General features: G+C 44.6%; 1 protein-coding gene across 5 annotated transcripts in view; it reads left to right on the forward strand.

Annotated features, from left to right (window-relative positions):
- The window catches only part of NRF1 (nuclear respiratory factor 1), a 118,178-nt gene that overhangs the window by 32,189 nt on the left and 70,026 nt on the right, over positions 1-15,963 (forward strand). For 3 of the 5 annotated variants that reach the window (XM_044986709.1, XM_044986712.1, XM_044986721.1), the window contains exon 2: positions 9,033-9,261. In XM_044986709.1, the coding sequence (XP_044842644.1) occupies positions 9,039-9,261 (223 nt within the window). In that variant the 5' untranslated portion in view covers positions 9,033-9,038. Of the gene's footprint in view, positions 1-9,029; positions 9,262-15,963 lie in introns of all 5 variants that reach the window. The other 2 variants (XM_044986739.1, XM_044986731.1) reach the window with 1 other exon arrangement.

Below are 15,963 nucleotides of genomic sequence, written 5' to 3' on the forward strand. Positions count from 1 at the left end.
AGAACTTGTCTGTCTGGCTTGAATGAATTTGCCTAAAATAAAATGAAAAGCACATTGTTCTGGAAGCCAGTGTTATAGGCTTTAAAGAGCTCTGTCACCTAAATATAATAATAATAATAATGTCCAACTCTGATACAGCACTTTTCATCAATAGATCTCAAAGCACTTTGCAAAGGAGATCAGTATCAGTGTCATTCATATGTAAATTAACTGCTTTATTAGCTGGAGAGAATAGTAGTTTCTCATATGAAATATGTATATACACACTTAATAAAAGGCAAGAAAAATCAAGAACCAAAAAATCTAATGACTATCAGTGAGAGTAAGAAACCATAAACTGCTACAAAATATAGGTGGGGCTCATCTGGGAGAAATTGAGGCGGGGGGAGTGAAAGAGTTCTCTTAATGAATGATTCCACTGCTTACACGACCAGTCATTATTTGCGGCTGTCTCAGAAACACCAGATTAAGACCAGGTCTACACTACGTGTTTTGTTGGCATAATTATTGTTGGTGAGGGGAGCAGGGGAAAAATACCACACTGCCTCACCGACATAGCTATGCCTGCAAAACCCCCACTGTAAACCCAGGTGTGCCAATTGAAGAGTGCTGCTATCGGCATAGCTAACATCATTCGGGGAGATGATGTTACTATCGCACCAGAAAAACTCTTCCTTGTCAGCATAAGAAGGGTCTACCTCAGGGGGGCTCACCTGATATAGCTCTCCTGGCAAAGTGTTTGTTGTGTAGGAAAGGCCTGTGAGTGTGTACTGTAAACTAGAATGAATGTTACCATTAACTAGATCAAATGTATGTGTGTAACTTTGCGTAGTTACCGAAGGAATACTGATGTCAGTTGTACAGTTCATTTACTGTCTCAAAAATGCAGTGATTATGATTTCATAGTCAAATAAAGCGTCCAAACATTACCCCCAAAGAGCCAGAGTATTATATCTAATTGTATCAAGTGGAGCTGACTACGGCCACCCAGATCTTTTAATATTAAACATGCAATATCTGAAGACTACATTTCCCAGTGTGCAATATTGCTTTGCGATTCAAACAGCCTTCATTCTGAATGAAATGGAGCATTGTATACAGTAACTGGTAGTCTCCAGAGGCCATGTCACTATGCTAAAGGGTGACATTGAGCTGTTTTGATCTGCAAAGTCATGCTTTGGTCATTCCTGCTCTAATGTCAACTCTAAGTTGATAAACTTTTTTAAACTGAAGAGAACATTTAATGTTGCGTCGCTTCATAAAATAAGGCCACTGGATACCTCTGTAAGAGGCAGAGTAACTGAATGGGAAAAGGCTGGATCCATCAAGCCTATTCATTTTAAAGTAGAACTGTGTAAATAATTTGTTTTTTGGTTAATTGGTAATTCTGAAAATTAAAAAAAAAATCATGTTGGGTCGAATGAAACATTTTGTTTCACTTCAGACCAAATTTTTCCTTTGATATTGAGCTTTATTTTCTTTTAGTTTTTAAAATAGAATTAAAGGTAATTTTAGAAAAGTCCTTTTGAGTCAAAGTCTAAATGTTCCTTTTTGAAAACATTGAAACAAAATGTTTTATATCTTTTCAGTTTTTTAGGGTTCTTTGTTTTGTTTTTTTGGACTGAAACAATTCACCAAAATTGATACAAATTGCATAAAAAGTTTTGGTTAACCCAAATCTGCATCTTTCTTCAAAAACACTTTTTTTCTAGTCCAAAATTTTTGCCCAGCTCTACTTCTCATAATTTCCCCTTCCTTGTTGCAGAAGGACAATGACAAATAGGTTCCTCCATCTGAAGACCTGGCTGATGTTTTCAGTTTGCTTCCGTGTCCTCTCAATATCTTGCTCTGTTTTCTTTTCTTGGAGGTATTTGAATTGCTGCTATTTCTGGATGGCTCTGTTTTAACAATCTGCCTCGTAAACAGCTGGGAAGTAGCATCATCTTGCTCTGCTGGTCTTTGATTATTACAGGTAGGGCAGGAATTTTGAAGGTGACTAAGTAATAGTTATAAATCTCTATAGCCTGATGCAGTGGGTCAGAGTGAGTTCCTCTAGAGCATCTTTAGCTAGAAACTGCAACTTTGGCCTGATCTACACTTACAAGTTAGGTCAACTTAGTTATGTTGCTCAAGGCTGTGAAAAATCCCTGGTATAGATGCAGATGTAGCTGCTGTTGCTCAGGGAGTTGGTGGTCCTACAGCAATGGAAGAACCCTTCCTGTTGCTGTATGCTCCATCTGCGCTACATAGTGGATTATGCCACATAGCTATGGTGGTATAGTCCCTGTCGTATAGACATCGCTTTAGATGCATACATTTGTGGTCCCAACTGAATCTTTCTCATTTCCCATACTATTTGGCAGCTTTCAGACAAAGATCTCAAAATGCTTCTCACACAGTAAATCTTTCCTGAGCGCATGAGTGGTTTTCCCATTTACAGATGGAGTGCCTGATATCGGATGGTTAAAGGATTTCTATTCCATATAGGTTGTTATACTGCTGTCATTACCCGAGTGTCTGAGCTACTTCCAGTTGCACATTAAGTGACGTAACTAACTTCTGTTGGGTGTGGTTTGTTCTGTTCTGGTGAAGGTTAAGCAGAGGCAAAGTCAGACGTGAAACTCAAAAGTCCTGGTTCCCATTTCTCTGTTCTAACCACTAGTCCATGCTCCCTGCCTCCTACACACTAGGCAAGTGACACAAACGCGCATGTGAGCCATGTGCTCAGCTCAAGCACTTGGATACCACAGTGACCAAACCCTTCTTCCCACCCCACTCCAGAAATAGGGACTCTGTTTTTAGACTGTCTGACTTGCCAACCAGCTGTGATATAAATCAGTATCACCCTAACCTTTAGAAACTTCCCTGTGTATTATATCTGATTAATTAAAATCCACCCCTAATAATACTTGGCACTTTCCTGCTGCTTGGGAGTCACATAGGTTCCTCTAAATTATTTTTCCTTTTTAATAATTTAAAAGCAAAAAACCTATCAGAGGAATTGTCTCCTCCCCTCGGGATGCGTTGTATGTTTCCTGAAGAAACAGTTACTATTAGACAGTCAGAAATGTGGAAAGAGATTTTAGAATAGACTGTTTCAGTTTTACATGGCTATTTTTAAGGGCTTGTATCCCATGTTCGGTGTCCTTTGGGATGGAACTGACTTTGGCGATGGTAGGACTCATTTAAATGTCACTTGTGCCTGCATGACAGAGCAAAGCAAATGCTGCCACCTGTGGACTTAGAAACCAGCCTGGGACTAAAATCTCAAAGGGGTTTAAATGTGGGCACTGTGTCCTCTCTCTTGACCCCGGTTGCCTTTCTACTACCCTACTCTTGCTCCTCCTTTCACCTCCAAGCTCCTTGAGCCTATTCCCACTCCCTCGACTTCCTCTTCTCAAACGCCGTCCTGGATCTGCTGCCCTCTGGTTCCGTCCTCTTCATTTCACCTCTTCTGAAGGTCACCAATTACTGTCTAAGACCTTGCCTGAAGTAGTATTTTAAAGATGTGATGGTAGCTGTGACACTTCCCAGCGAGGGCTGTCCGAGGCACGCTGTGTCACAGTAGCGTGTGATAGTTAACGTGTGCTAACATCATAGCTTAAATCCTAGTCTCAACAAGGCCTTGAAACCTCTTCTCTGTTCACACTGTAGCTGGTTACTTCCAAATCTACCTCTCCTGCCACCTTACATCTTGTCTTGGGTGTTCTGACACCAACTTAAATACCACGTGGCGGAAACTGAATGACATCTTTCTCCTATGCCCGACAACATCCAGGCTGTTGCTAAATCCAGACGACTCTTCATTTATGGTCTCTTTCAATTCAGTCTTTTCCTTTCCAGCCTGACTGCTTAAATCCCTTATCTAAGCTCTGATTATTTCCTGCTTTGACTACTGCAACTACCTCTTTTCTTGTCTCTGTCTCAGTCTGCTTAAAATTCTACTACAAAAAATGTGTTTCTCCCACAGCTTTGACCCTTTCTCATGCCCTTCCTGAGATATCGCTTTTGGCTTCCCCTCTCCTAAACCGAAAGCAGGTTTCTGGTCCTTTCCACTTCACACCCCCCCCCCACATTCTTGCTCCCACCTTTCCCTTCACTCCATGCAAACCTCCTCCCTAACAGATGCATCTGTTCCTGCCTTGCGTTCTCATTTTCTTGATTTCTTCCTTTGTGTCTCTTGTGCCTGCAGTGATCTTCCATGTCTTGTGTCCTAGTTAACCACCCTCTCTTCATTCATACCACTCCTTTTAAAACTCACTTATTCCATGAAACCTTTCAGTGATGATAGATCAGGGACAGGAATCTGAGTGTCCGTGTATAACAATTCACGCACAACATGTGGCTTGCACATGTACCCGCAAATGGCCATTTCTTTGCTCCTGTCCTTCCCCCAGGCTTTTTCAGGGACTGTGTGAGGGTTGATGAGTTAATGTTTGTAAATTTCTTTGAGGCCTGGTCTGCGCTACGAGTTTAGGTCGAATTTACCAGCATTAAATCCAATTAACCCTGCACCCATCCACACAGCGACATTTTTGTCCACATAAAGGGCTCTTAAAATCTATTTCTGTACTCCTCCCCAAGGAGGGGAGTAGCGCTGAAATCGACATTGCCAGTTCGAATTAGGGTTAGCATGGACGCAATTCGACAGTATTGGCCTCCAGGAGCTATCCCACAGTACACCATTGTGACCACTCTGGACAGCAGTCTGAACTCGGCTGCACTGGCCAGGTAGACAGGAAAAGCCCCGCGAGCTTTTGAATTTCATTTCCTGTTTGCCCAGTGTGGAGAGCTGATCAGCACAGGTAACCATGCAGTCCCAGAATCGAAAAAGAGCTCCAGCATGGACCGTATGGGAGGTACTGGATCTGATCGCTGTATGGGAGACGAATCCGTGCTATCAGAACTCTGTTCCAAAAGACGGAATGCCAAAACGTTTGAAAAAATCTCCAAGGCCATGATGGACAGAGGCCACAACAGGGACTCAACACAGTGCCGTGTGAAACTTAAGGAGCTGAGACAAGCATACCAGAAAGCCAAGGAATCAAACAGGACAGAGCCGCAGACATGCTGCTTCTATGCTGAGCTGCAGGCAATTCTAGGGGGTGGGGCCGCCACCACTACCCCATCCCTGTCCGTGGACTCCGATGATGGTGTACTCTCAGTCACCATGCCTGAGGATTTTGCGGACGGGGAAGATGAGGAGGAGGAGGACGAGGTTGAGGAGACCATACAGCACACCATTCTCCCCAACAGCCAGGATCTTTTTCTCACCCTGACTGAAATACTCTCCCAAGGCGGTATCCCGGACCATGAAGCTGTAGAAGGGACCTCTGGTGAGTGTACCTTTGTAAATATAAAACGTGGTTTAAAAGCAAGCGTTTTTTTTAATGATTAATTTGCCCTGAGGACTTGGGATGCATTCTTGGCCAGTACAGCTACTGGAAAAGTCTGTTAATGTGTCTGGGGATGGAGTGGAAATCCTCCAGGGACATCTCCATGAAGCTGTCCTGGAGGTACTCTTTGCAGAAGGTTTCTGGGGAGAGCAACCTTATTCTGTACTCCATGGTAGGACACTTTACCACGCTATGCTAGTAGCAAGTAATCTGGTATCATTGTATGACAAAGCCTGGCAGCATATGGTCTCGGTGTTTGCTGGCATTCAAGCAACATCCGTTCTTTATCTCTCTCTGTTATCCCCAGGAGAGTGATATCGTTCATGGTAACCTGGTTGAAATACGTGAATTTAATTAAGGGGACATTCATAGGTGGCCGTTCCTACTGGACTGTTTGCCTGTGGCTGAAAAGAAATCCTCCCCACAGTTAGCCAAGTGGTGGTGGTGGTGGTGGCTTTGGCGCTGAGCTGTTCGCGTTTGGCTAGCAGGGATCTTCCCTGATAATAGCCACGCGGTGTGGGGAGGGTTAAAGCAGTCATCCCAGAGAATTGGATGGGGGTGGGGGTTAGTTTGGTTTCTGCTGCTGCACGTTAACACGAAAACCACAGCCCTAAATGGACAACTCAACGGGCTTTGCTTGGTATGGGAAAGGAGGGCGCTGCTGTTATGAAGGTTGCAGAAGCCGAAAGACTATGGCTTACCATGGCCGCCTGCAAGCCGAATTCTGTTGCCTGGCATGTTTGATGTCTAAACACCAAAGCCGCAGGCACTCAATATAAGATGCAAAAATTGACCTTGTACCGAAATCACGTGTGCTATGTAATGTGAATAGTGTTGTTCACTGTAAAATGTATCTCTTTAAATACTTCTCTCCGTTTTTTTTCCTCCTGCAGCGGCAAATGTTTCAAGCCTCCCTCCTCCGTCCCAAAGGCTATCTCAGATAAGGCAGCAAAAAAAACGCACGGGCAATGAAATGCTCTCTGAGCTCATGCAGGCCACCTGCACTGAAAGAGCTCAGCAGAAAGGGTGGAGGAACACAATAGCACAGGACAGGAAAGCAGCCAGGGAACGTGAGCAGAGGTGGCGGCAGGAAGATCAGATGATGCACGATGGGGCTACTGTGGGAACAAACGGACATGATGCGGCGTCTGGTGGAGGTTCAGGAACGTCAGCTGGAGAGACTGCCGCTGCAGCCCCTGTTTAACCACCTTCCCTCCTCCCCATGTTCCATAGCCGCCTCCTCACCCAGACGCCCAAGAACGCGAGTGAGTAGGCTCCAGGCACCCAACCACTCCATCCCAGTGGACAGAAGGCTGTCGTTCAACAAGTATTGAAGTGGCCTTTTCCTTCCCTCCGCCCAAACCCCACACGGGCTATCTCCCTATTTTTATTATCAGTTAATAAAGAATACGTGGTTTTTAAACAATAGTGACTTTATATCCAATCTGTGATCGAAGAGGGGAGGGCGGTTTGCGTACAGGGAATTTTAGAGTCAACCAAGGGGGCGGGTTTTCAAGGAGAAACAAATAGAACTGTCACACGGTACCCCGTCCAATCGTGAAACTGGTTTTCAAAGCTTCTCTGATGCGTAGCGCTTCCTGGTGTGCTCTTCTAATCACCCTGGTGTCTGGCTGCGCGTAATCGGCCTCCAGGCGATTTGCCTCAACCTCCCACCTTGCCATAAACATCTCCCCCTTACTCTCACAGAGATTGTGGAGCACACAGCAAGCAGCAATAACAATGTGGGATATTGATGTCACTGAGGTCTGAGCGAGTCAGTAAACTGCGCCAGCGACCTTTCAAACGTCCAAATGCACACACTACCACCTTTCTGCACTTGCTCAGCCTATAGTTGAACAGCTCCTTACTACTGTCCAGGGTGCCTGTGTACGGCTTCATGAGCCAGGGCCTTAAGGGGTAGGCTGGTCCCCAAGGATAACTATAGGCATTTCAATACCCCCAACAGTTATTTTCTGGTCTGGGAAGTAAATCCCTTCCTGCAGCCGTTTAAACAGACCGGAGTTCCTGAAGATGCGAGCGTCATGAACCTTTCCCAGCCATCCCACGTTGATGCTGGTGAAACATCCCTTGTGATCCACCAGTGCTTGCAGCACCATTGAAAAGTACCCCTTACAGTTTATGTACTCACTGGCGTGGTGCTCCGGTGCCAAGATAGGGATATGTGTTCCATCATCGCCCCACCACAGTTAGGGAATCCCATTGCAGCAAAGCCATCTACTATGACCTGCACATTTCCCAGAGCCACTTACCTTTGATAGCAGCAGCTCAGTGATTGCTTTGGCTACTTGGATCACAGCAGCCTCCACAGTAGATTTACCCACTCCAAATTGATTCCTGACTGACCAGTTGCTCTCTGGCGTTGCAAGCTTCCACAGAGCTATCGCCACTTGCTTGTGAACTGTGAGGGCTGCTCTCATCTTGGTATTCTGGCGGTTCAGGTCAGGGGAAAGCAAGTCATGAAGTTCCATGAAAGTGCCCTTACGCATGCGAAAGTTTCGCAGCCACTGGGAATCATCCCAGACCTGCAACACTATATGGTCCCACCAGTCTGTGCTTGTTTCCCGGGCCCAGAATTGGCGTTCCACGGCACGAACCTGCCCCATTAACACCATGATGTCCACATTGCTGGGCCCTGCGCTTTGAGATAAGTCTGTGTCCATGTCCTCATCACTCTCATCAGCAGCATCCAGTAAACATACGGTGACAGTGAAAAAAGGTTGAATGGGCTCCATGCTTGCCGTGCTATGGCGTCTGCTCGGGCAATCCAGGGAAAAGGGCGCGAAATGATTGTCTGCCATTGCTTTCATGGAGGGAGGGTTGACTGGTGACATTTACCCATAACCACCCGTGATAAATTTTTGGCCCCATCAGGTATTGGGAGCTCAACCCATAATTCCAATGGGCAGCAGGAACCGTAGGGTAGCTACCACAGTGCACCGCTCTGAAAGTCGACGCTTGCCACGGTACTGTGGACGCACACCGCCAAATTAATGTGCTTAGTGTGGACGCATGCACTCGACTTTATACAATCTGTTCCCCAAAATCGACTTCTGTAAAATCGGAGTAAGAATGTACCACGTTCTATAAGTGCTACATATTTATTCCTTTATTGAGTGGTTTACTGCTAGTCATGTCAGACAAGGGTGAAACTTCATGAAACTTTTGTGTTCGGCCGTAATGATTCTGACCTGATGCTTAGACTCTAAACAGAAAACTCAATTTAAAAATAACCTCTACGTAGTTTAGTAGCAGCAGTTTGTATCTTTGGTCAAACATCTCAAAGTGTGAGTGCGGGAGGATGGGGCTGTCACTGTACCAAGGGTAATTGGATCCTGGAGGACTTCTCCCTCCACAAAGATCCCCTCAGAGTGCCTCAGTGTTTGGAAGCAAGGTTTTTTATACCTCTTGTTTTAAATGTCCAGTTCCTTCTCTGCCTCCCAGTGCAACCATCAATTCAGTCGCCCAAAGGGCAACTTCCATTGGGTAAGATAATTTCTGTCCCATTCTCAGTGAGTGGAGTGATCTGAGTGTGGCAGGAGAGATGGTCAACCCCATTTTATTACACTGCATCAGTTTAGTAATGTTTGTCCTGTGATTTGTCTCCCTTAACAGTAGCTATTAATGGAAGGACACGGGGTGACCAAAACAGAACACATGGATACCATTGAGGCCCATGCCGTGGCCCAGCAGGTGCAGCAGGTCCACGTGGCCACATACACAGAACACAGCATGTTGAGTGCAGACGAAGATTCACCGTCTTCTCCTGAGGATACCTCCTATGACGACTCTGATATTCTCAACTCTACTGCTGCTGATGAGGTCACTGCCCACCTGGCTGCTGCAGGTAAGCTTACTTGGACACTTGTGATTATTCGCCTGCTGTCCCAGGCGTTGGTTGCAAATAGCACCTGAGTGCAGTCGTTTAATGTGACTGACTTCTCTCTTCACCAAACCGGGCTGGGTGGTTATTGCACCAGGTTTAATCACAGGGCCATGCAATGCCAACAGAATGAGTACTGCTGTATTGAGTAACGCCATGTTGATATCCACAGTGTGGTGGAGCTGGGGAAAATATATTTATCGTTAAAGTGCAAGTGCCAGCAGTATCTGATTGCTGCACAGAAAGGTAAAGGAGAGGCAGAAATTTTCAAAGGACAACCAGTTTCCATCACCAAATAAAACAGTGTGGCATAAAGAACACTAACCAAAATAACCCAATAAATCCCCCACAAACCAGAGTAGGATGTAAACTAACACATCTTTAGCCTCACCTAAGAAGATGTCACTAATGGGCTTGGGCATATTTTAAGTAGGAAAAAATTCCAAAGTCATAGGTCCTTTCCAGTGAAGCCCCTACCTCCTGTCCTTGAAATCATGGATTGGTCCTAACCCTACTGGGCTCAAACATAGCAGCAGATAACCAATTGCAGACTGGCCTAACATCATTTCGATACCAAAGTAAAACCTTGGCGTACAATTGCTGAACAAAAGGCAACCTGTGAAGCTGTGGATGTTTACTGAATTTTGTTAGTATCACCTGCAGTACCATGCAGTAAGTGTATGTCCATGTGGTATGAAATGTAAATGTGTTGAACACGGAGGCCCTGCCCTGAAGAGCTTACAATCTAAAGCAGAGATTGGCAACCTCCAGCATGCGACCCACCAGGGTAAGCCCCCTGGCGGGCCGAGCCGATTTGTTTACCTGCCGCGTCTGCAGGTTCGGCCGACCGCGGCTCCCACTGGCCACGGTTCACCGTTCCAGGCCAATGGGGGCTGCAAGAAGCTGCAGCCAGCACATCCCTCAGCCCGCGCCACTTCCCACAGCCCCCATTGGCCTGGAATGGTGAACCGTGGCCAGTGGGAGCCGTGATTGGCTGATCCTGCAGACGCAGCAGGTAAACAAACTGGCCTGGCCCGCCAGAGGGGTTACCTTGGCGGGCCGCGGGCCGAAGGTTGCCGATCCCTGGTCTAAAGAGACAAGAAGGTGCAGTACAGAGCATTGTACAACAGAATAGGCCCAGCACACAATGGGGCATAAACCTTACAACTAGCTTGCTTCAAGCCACAGGAGTCTCTGTAATGAGGAGTGGGAGGGCAATAGGCAACTGCTAAGAGCATGCTCAAAGCTTGTGATGCGGTACTAAAGAAAGCTGCGAGGGAGCAGCTGGGAGACCTCTGAGTATAGGGAGCAGGACAGGTATAATAGGAAATAGGGGGAGAGATGTAGGTGGGTTGAGGATGTGCAGAGCCTTGAAAGGGAGAACGATTAACTTGAATTTGATGTGTAAGGAGAGTGAAAGCCAGTGAAGGGACTCAAGCAAGGAAGTGTTTATATGGTCAGAGCTGGGAGGGGATGAATGTATGGTGATCCTGGAGCACCTACCACTGCGGATTCCTGGGCCATGACTGGGGCTCCAAGGTGCTATGATAATACAAATAAAAAAATAGTAGTACAAATACTAAATAACGTCGTGTCCAGTGCATGGCGTTACTTCCTAATTCCGGTTAGCAAAGTCACCATTAGATCCCTCCTAACATCTCACTTCTCCTTCAGTGTCCTCAGGCTGCGAGTTCACAGTAACAATAATTCAAAACCAAACAAATGAAAAAAAAACCCAAATTCTTCCTGCAGGGTTTCTCAGTGTCCCATCCTCTGCAGAGGTTTTAATTAAGTGCATGCTATACAATTCTAGGACTGGCCACCAGAGGGCAACCTAGCAATAAGAATTGATAGACTGTGAAGAGGCTGCTGTGTTTCTGATCTCCAGCCCTGTCTCTCTATTGAAATTAAGAGTAATGATGAATTGGAATGGCACACAGCTTGCTAAAGTTGTCTTTGTCCTTTCGGTTTAATTTTTGCCTTCCCTCACTCACCAGATTGCCCTAACACCACACAACCGATGCCTAACCCTGCTGTAGGTTGGTGTTATCAGGTGATGTCATACGAAATTCAGCAGGTTGAGAATCCAGTCTGCAACGTCTTGTGGGTCTTGTATGAAATCTTACATCTTCCAGTACAAAGGCTATGTATTGCTCTGGTTCTGCTTGTGGAGGAGCTGGGCTGGATTTTTTTTGTCTTAGTTAATGTGACTCCCCAATTAACCAGCAACAGCAGACCTCCTCAGGAGTGCTCGTCAGCCCCTCCATAATTTTCCCATTCTTCACAGGCTCGTCAGGGATGAGAAGCAATATCTGAGATTTGAATTTTGTTCTTCCCATTAAATGCACATGGCACTAGTCCCGGGTCACCAATAATATGACACTTAATATATCAGTAGTAATTAATGTTCAAAGAGTTATATAAACGTAAGCTAATTGACTTTTGCAACAGCCTTGTAAAACCAGTTATGAAGTACAGGTCTGTCGCATCTTAGGCGTATTTAACATGTGTGATTTCAGCTCTACGCGGTCGGCAAAACCAAGAAAAAAACAGAAAAAAATAACAATTTAAATACTGTTTCTGTAGTGCGGGCAATTTTGCCCGCCATTACACTCAATGTAATTTTGACTATAGCGAAACATAACCCCAGTGTAAGATGAGACAGACCTGTATTTCCATTTTGCATATGGGGAAACTGAGGGGCAGAGGTTGTGACTTGCTCAAGAGTCAAATAGCAAGTCATTGACGGAGCCAGAATTAGAGCCCATGGCTTTCTGACTCCAAGCCCCTGTCCTCATTCCTCCAGACTATTAACAAAAACTGAGAAAACTGCCCCATCGCTCAGTTCAGCATGCAGAAGGTCGAGCTGCTTGCTGCAGGAAATCTGGGTTTAAAGTTTGCAAATGAAGGTTTTAATTTTAACTCTGCATTTTGGTGCTTCCCTGCTGCTCGGCAGATCACTATTACTGGGGCATTACTGTGGCCTGGCAAGTGGAGGGCCCGGAGCCGGAGAGCATAAAGCAACACCCATCCTGCAGTGATGCTGGTGCCGCATCAGAAGATTTTCACTGTTCATAATGCTTTCACCAGTAATGCTTAAAGCAGCTTCAGCAGCTGTTTATTTTAAAGGGGATGCGCCAAATAGGTTAGCAATAGCCTTGTGCAGAACAGTGGTAACTGCATCACCCATACAGTAATACTTAGTCCTGCCATGAGTGCAGGGGACTAGACTAAGACCTCTCGAGGTTCCTTCCAGTCCTATGATTCTGTCTCTGACTTTTTTTTTTTAATTTTATTTTATTTTATAATTGCAATAATCTTAGGGCAGGGCATTTCCTGGTGTTAATGGCCACTGCTTGTACATCAAGCTTTTACCTTCCCTCCCTCAGCGGGTCGTTAATCCCTAAGGGGCGCTCTGCACCTTGATCCTTGTAGCTGACGTGAGTCAGCGGGATTCGCGTACATTTCAGTACAGTGGAACCCCAGAGTTAGGAACACCTGGTAACTGAAACATTTGTAACTCTGAACAAAATGTTATTCTGGTTCTTCCAAATGTTTACAACTGAACATTGACTTAATTCAGCTTTGAAACTTTACTATGCAGAAGAAAAATGGTGCTTTTAACTATCTTAATTTAAATGAAACAGGCACAGAAACAGTTTCCTTACCTTGTGAAATCATTTTTTTTTAAACTGTTCCCTTTATTTTTTTTAGTAGTTTAACACAGTACTGTACTGGGGTGGGTGTGTGTGTGTGTGTGTGTTCACGCGCGCTGCTGCCTGATTGCGTACTTCTGGTTCCAAAATAGGTGTGTGGTTGACCAGTCAGTTCATAACTCTGAGGTTCTACTGTACTTACAGCAGCCAAATACAGGTGCGTGTGGCATGACTCCCTTGAGCCAACTCCTTAGTCACAGAGAAAGCTAACGACCTGGATTTGAATTGTAGAAGTTAGATAGAAAATCCCTTTTATGTTGACCAGTTCATTTCTTCCCTAGCCCTGGTGCAGGATTATTCCTGGCTAGAGTATGTTCTTAAGTACTGTGGGTTTTTGTAGGGGTCCTCCTAGGTTTTACTCTGTTTAAATTCTCTTAAGAACGTAAAAATAGCCTTATTGGGTCAGACCAATGGTCCATCTAGCCCAGTATCCTGTCTTCTGACAGTGACCGGTGTCAGATGCCCCAGAGGGAATGAATAGAACAGGCAATCATTGAGTGATCTGTCCCCTGTTGTCCTGTCCCAGCTTCTGGCAGTCAGAAACTTAGGGACATCCAGAGCATGGGGTTGCATCCCTGACTTATCTTGGCTAATAGCCATTGATGGACCTATCCTCCATGAATTTATCTCATTCTTTTTTTAACCCAGTTATACTTTCAGCCTTCACAACATCCCCTGGCAATGAGTTCCACAGGTTGACGGTGCGTTGTTTGAAGAAGTACTTCCTTTTGTTTGTTTTAAAACTGCCTATTAATTTCATTAGGTGATCTCTGGTTCTTGTGTTATGTGAAGGGTTAATAACACTTCCCTATTCACTTTCTCCATACCAGTCATGATTTTATAGACTTCTATCATATCTTCCCTTAGTCATCTCTTTTCTCAGCTCAACAGTTGCTGTTTTTTAAATCTCTCTTCATATGGAAGTTGTTCCATACCTCAGTCATTTTTATTGCCCTTCTCTCTACTTTTTCCAATTCTAATTTATCTTTTGTGAGATGGGGCAACCAGAACTACACACAGTACTCAAGTTGCAGGTGTACCATGGATTTATTTAGTGACATTATGATAGTTTCTGTCTTTTCTATCCTTTTCCTAATGGTTCCTAACATTCTGTTAGCTTTTTGATTGCCATTGCACATTAAGCGGATGTTTTCAGAGAACTATCCACGATTACTTAGATCTTTCTTGATTAGTAACAGCTAATCCTCATCATTTTTTATGTATAGTTGGGATTATGTTTTCCAATGTGCATTACTTTGCATTTGTCAACATTGAATTTCAGCTGCCATTTTGTTGCCCAGTCACCAAGTTGAGTGAGATCCTGTTGTAACTCTATGCGACCAGCTTTGGACTTAATTATCTTGAGTTCTTTACTATTGCTGGCAAACTTTGCCACCTGCCTGTTTAGCCCTTTTTCCAGATCATTTATGAATGTTGAGCAGCACTGGTCCCAGTATAGATCCTTGGGGGACCCCGCTGTTTACCTCTCTCCATTCTGAAAACTGACCATTTATCCTAACCTTTTGTTTCCTATTTTTTCATCCATCAGTTTTTTGATCCGTGAAGGGCCTTCACTCTTATCCCATGACTGCTTACTTTGCATAAGAGGCTTTGGTGTGGGACCCTGTCAAAAGGGTTTCTGAAAGTCCAAGTACACTATATCCACTGGATCACCATTGTCCATATGTTTGTTGACCCCTTCAGCGAATTCTAATAGATTGGTGAGGCATGATTTCCCTTTACAAAGGCTATGTTGACTCTTCCCCAACCATATTGTGTTCATTGATGTGTCTGATAATTCTGTTCTTTACTATATTTCAACCAGTTTGCCTGGTACTGAAGTTAGGCTTACCAGTCTGTAATTGCCAGGGTCACGTCTGGAGCCTTTTAAAAAAATTGGCGTTACAGTAGCTATCCTCCAGTCATCTGGTACAGAGGTTGATTTAAGCCATAGGTTACATACCACAGATAGTAGTTCTGCAATTTCATATTTAAGTTCCGTCAGAACTCTTGGGTGAATATCATCTGGTCCTGGTGACTTGTTACCAGGAATCCTAGAAATCTGTTTGCTGCAGAAATACGTGGAATTTGCGTTTTTTACAGAGAATCTTTAGCTTTACATTTTGTGAAAAAATAAGACCATATATTAACTATTAACTAAATCTTACTGAAAGTTAGGATGATCGTATTTCCCAAATTGAAAACGGGACACCATGCGGGGCTGGCCCGAGCCACCAACGCCGACAGCCTGAGCCCCATCACCTGGCAACACCTCCACTCTCCCTTCCTCCCCCCCCCGAACTGTCCCACTTTTTTTGGGCAAAACTGGGCATTTGTCCCATTTGCAAACAGAACAAATGCCCAGTTTTGCCAAAAACGTTGGGACATTCAGGACAGGGCTTAAAAAGGGGATTGTCCCAGCCAAAATACTATGTATGGTCACCCTAGTTCAATTGATACCTATATATATTGTGGCTAGGAAAACGAACGTTCAGCATTTCATTTTAATCACGGGAAAACCTGGATTTTGATTTTGATTTTTATTGGAGAATTTTGGGGGTTTTTTACCACGGAAAACTAGAATCCCTGCTTATTACTGTTTAATTTATCAATTTTCCCCCCAAACCTCCTCTAGGGACATTTAAATCTGGGACAGTTCCTCAGGTTTGTCACCTAAAAAGATTGGCTCAGGTGTGGGAATCTCCCCCATATCCTTTGCAGTGAAGACAGATGCAAAGAATTAATTTAGCTTCTCCACAATGGCCTAGTCTTCTTTGAGTGTTCCTTTAGCACCTTGATTGTCCAATGGCCCCACTGACTGCAGCACTTGGGTTATTTCTGTAGTGGGGGAAGACTACAAACAATCCTGAATAGTAATTATATAATTGGGAGGAGACATCTGTGAAATGAAATATGCAATGTTCACCTGATGCCTAACGTTAGGGCTACC

Source organism: Mauremys mutica, chromosome 1 (genome assembly GCF_020497125.1).
Source record: "Mauremys mutica isolate MM-2020 ecotype Southern chromosome 1, ASM2049712v1, whole genome shotgun sequence".
NCBI lineage: Eukaryota > Metazoa > Chordata > Testudines > Geoemydidae > Mauremys > Mauremys mutica.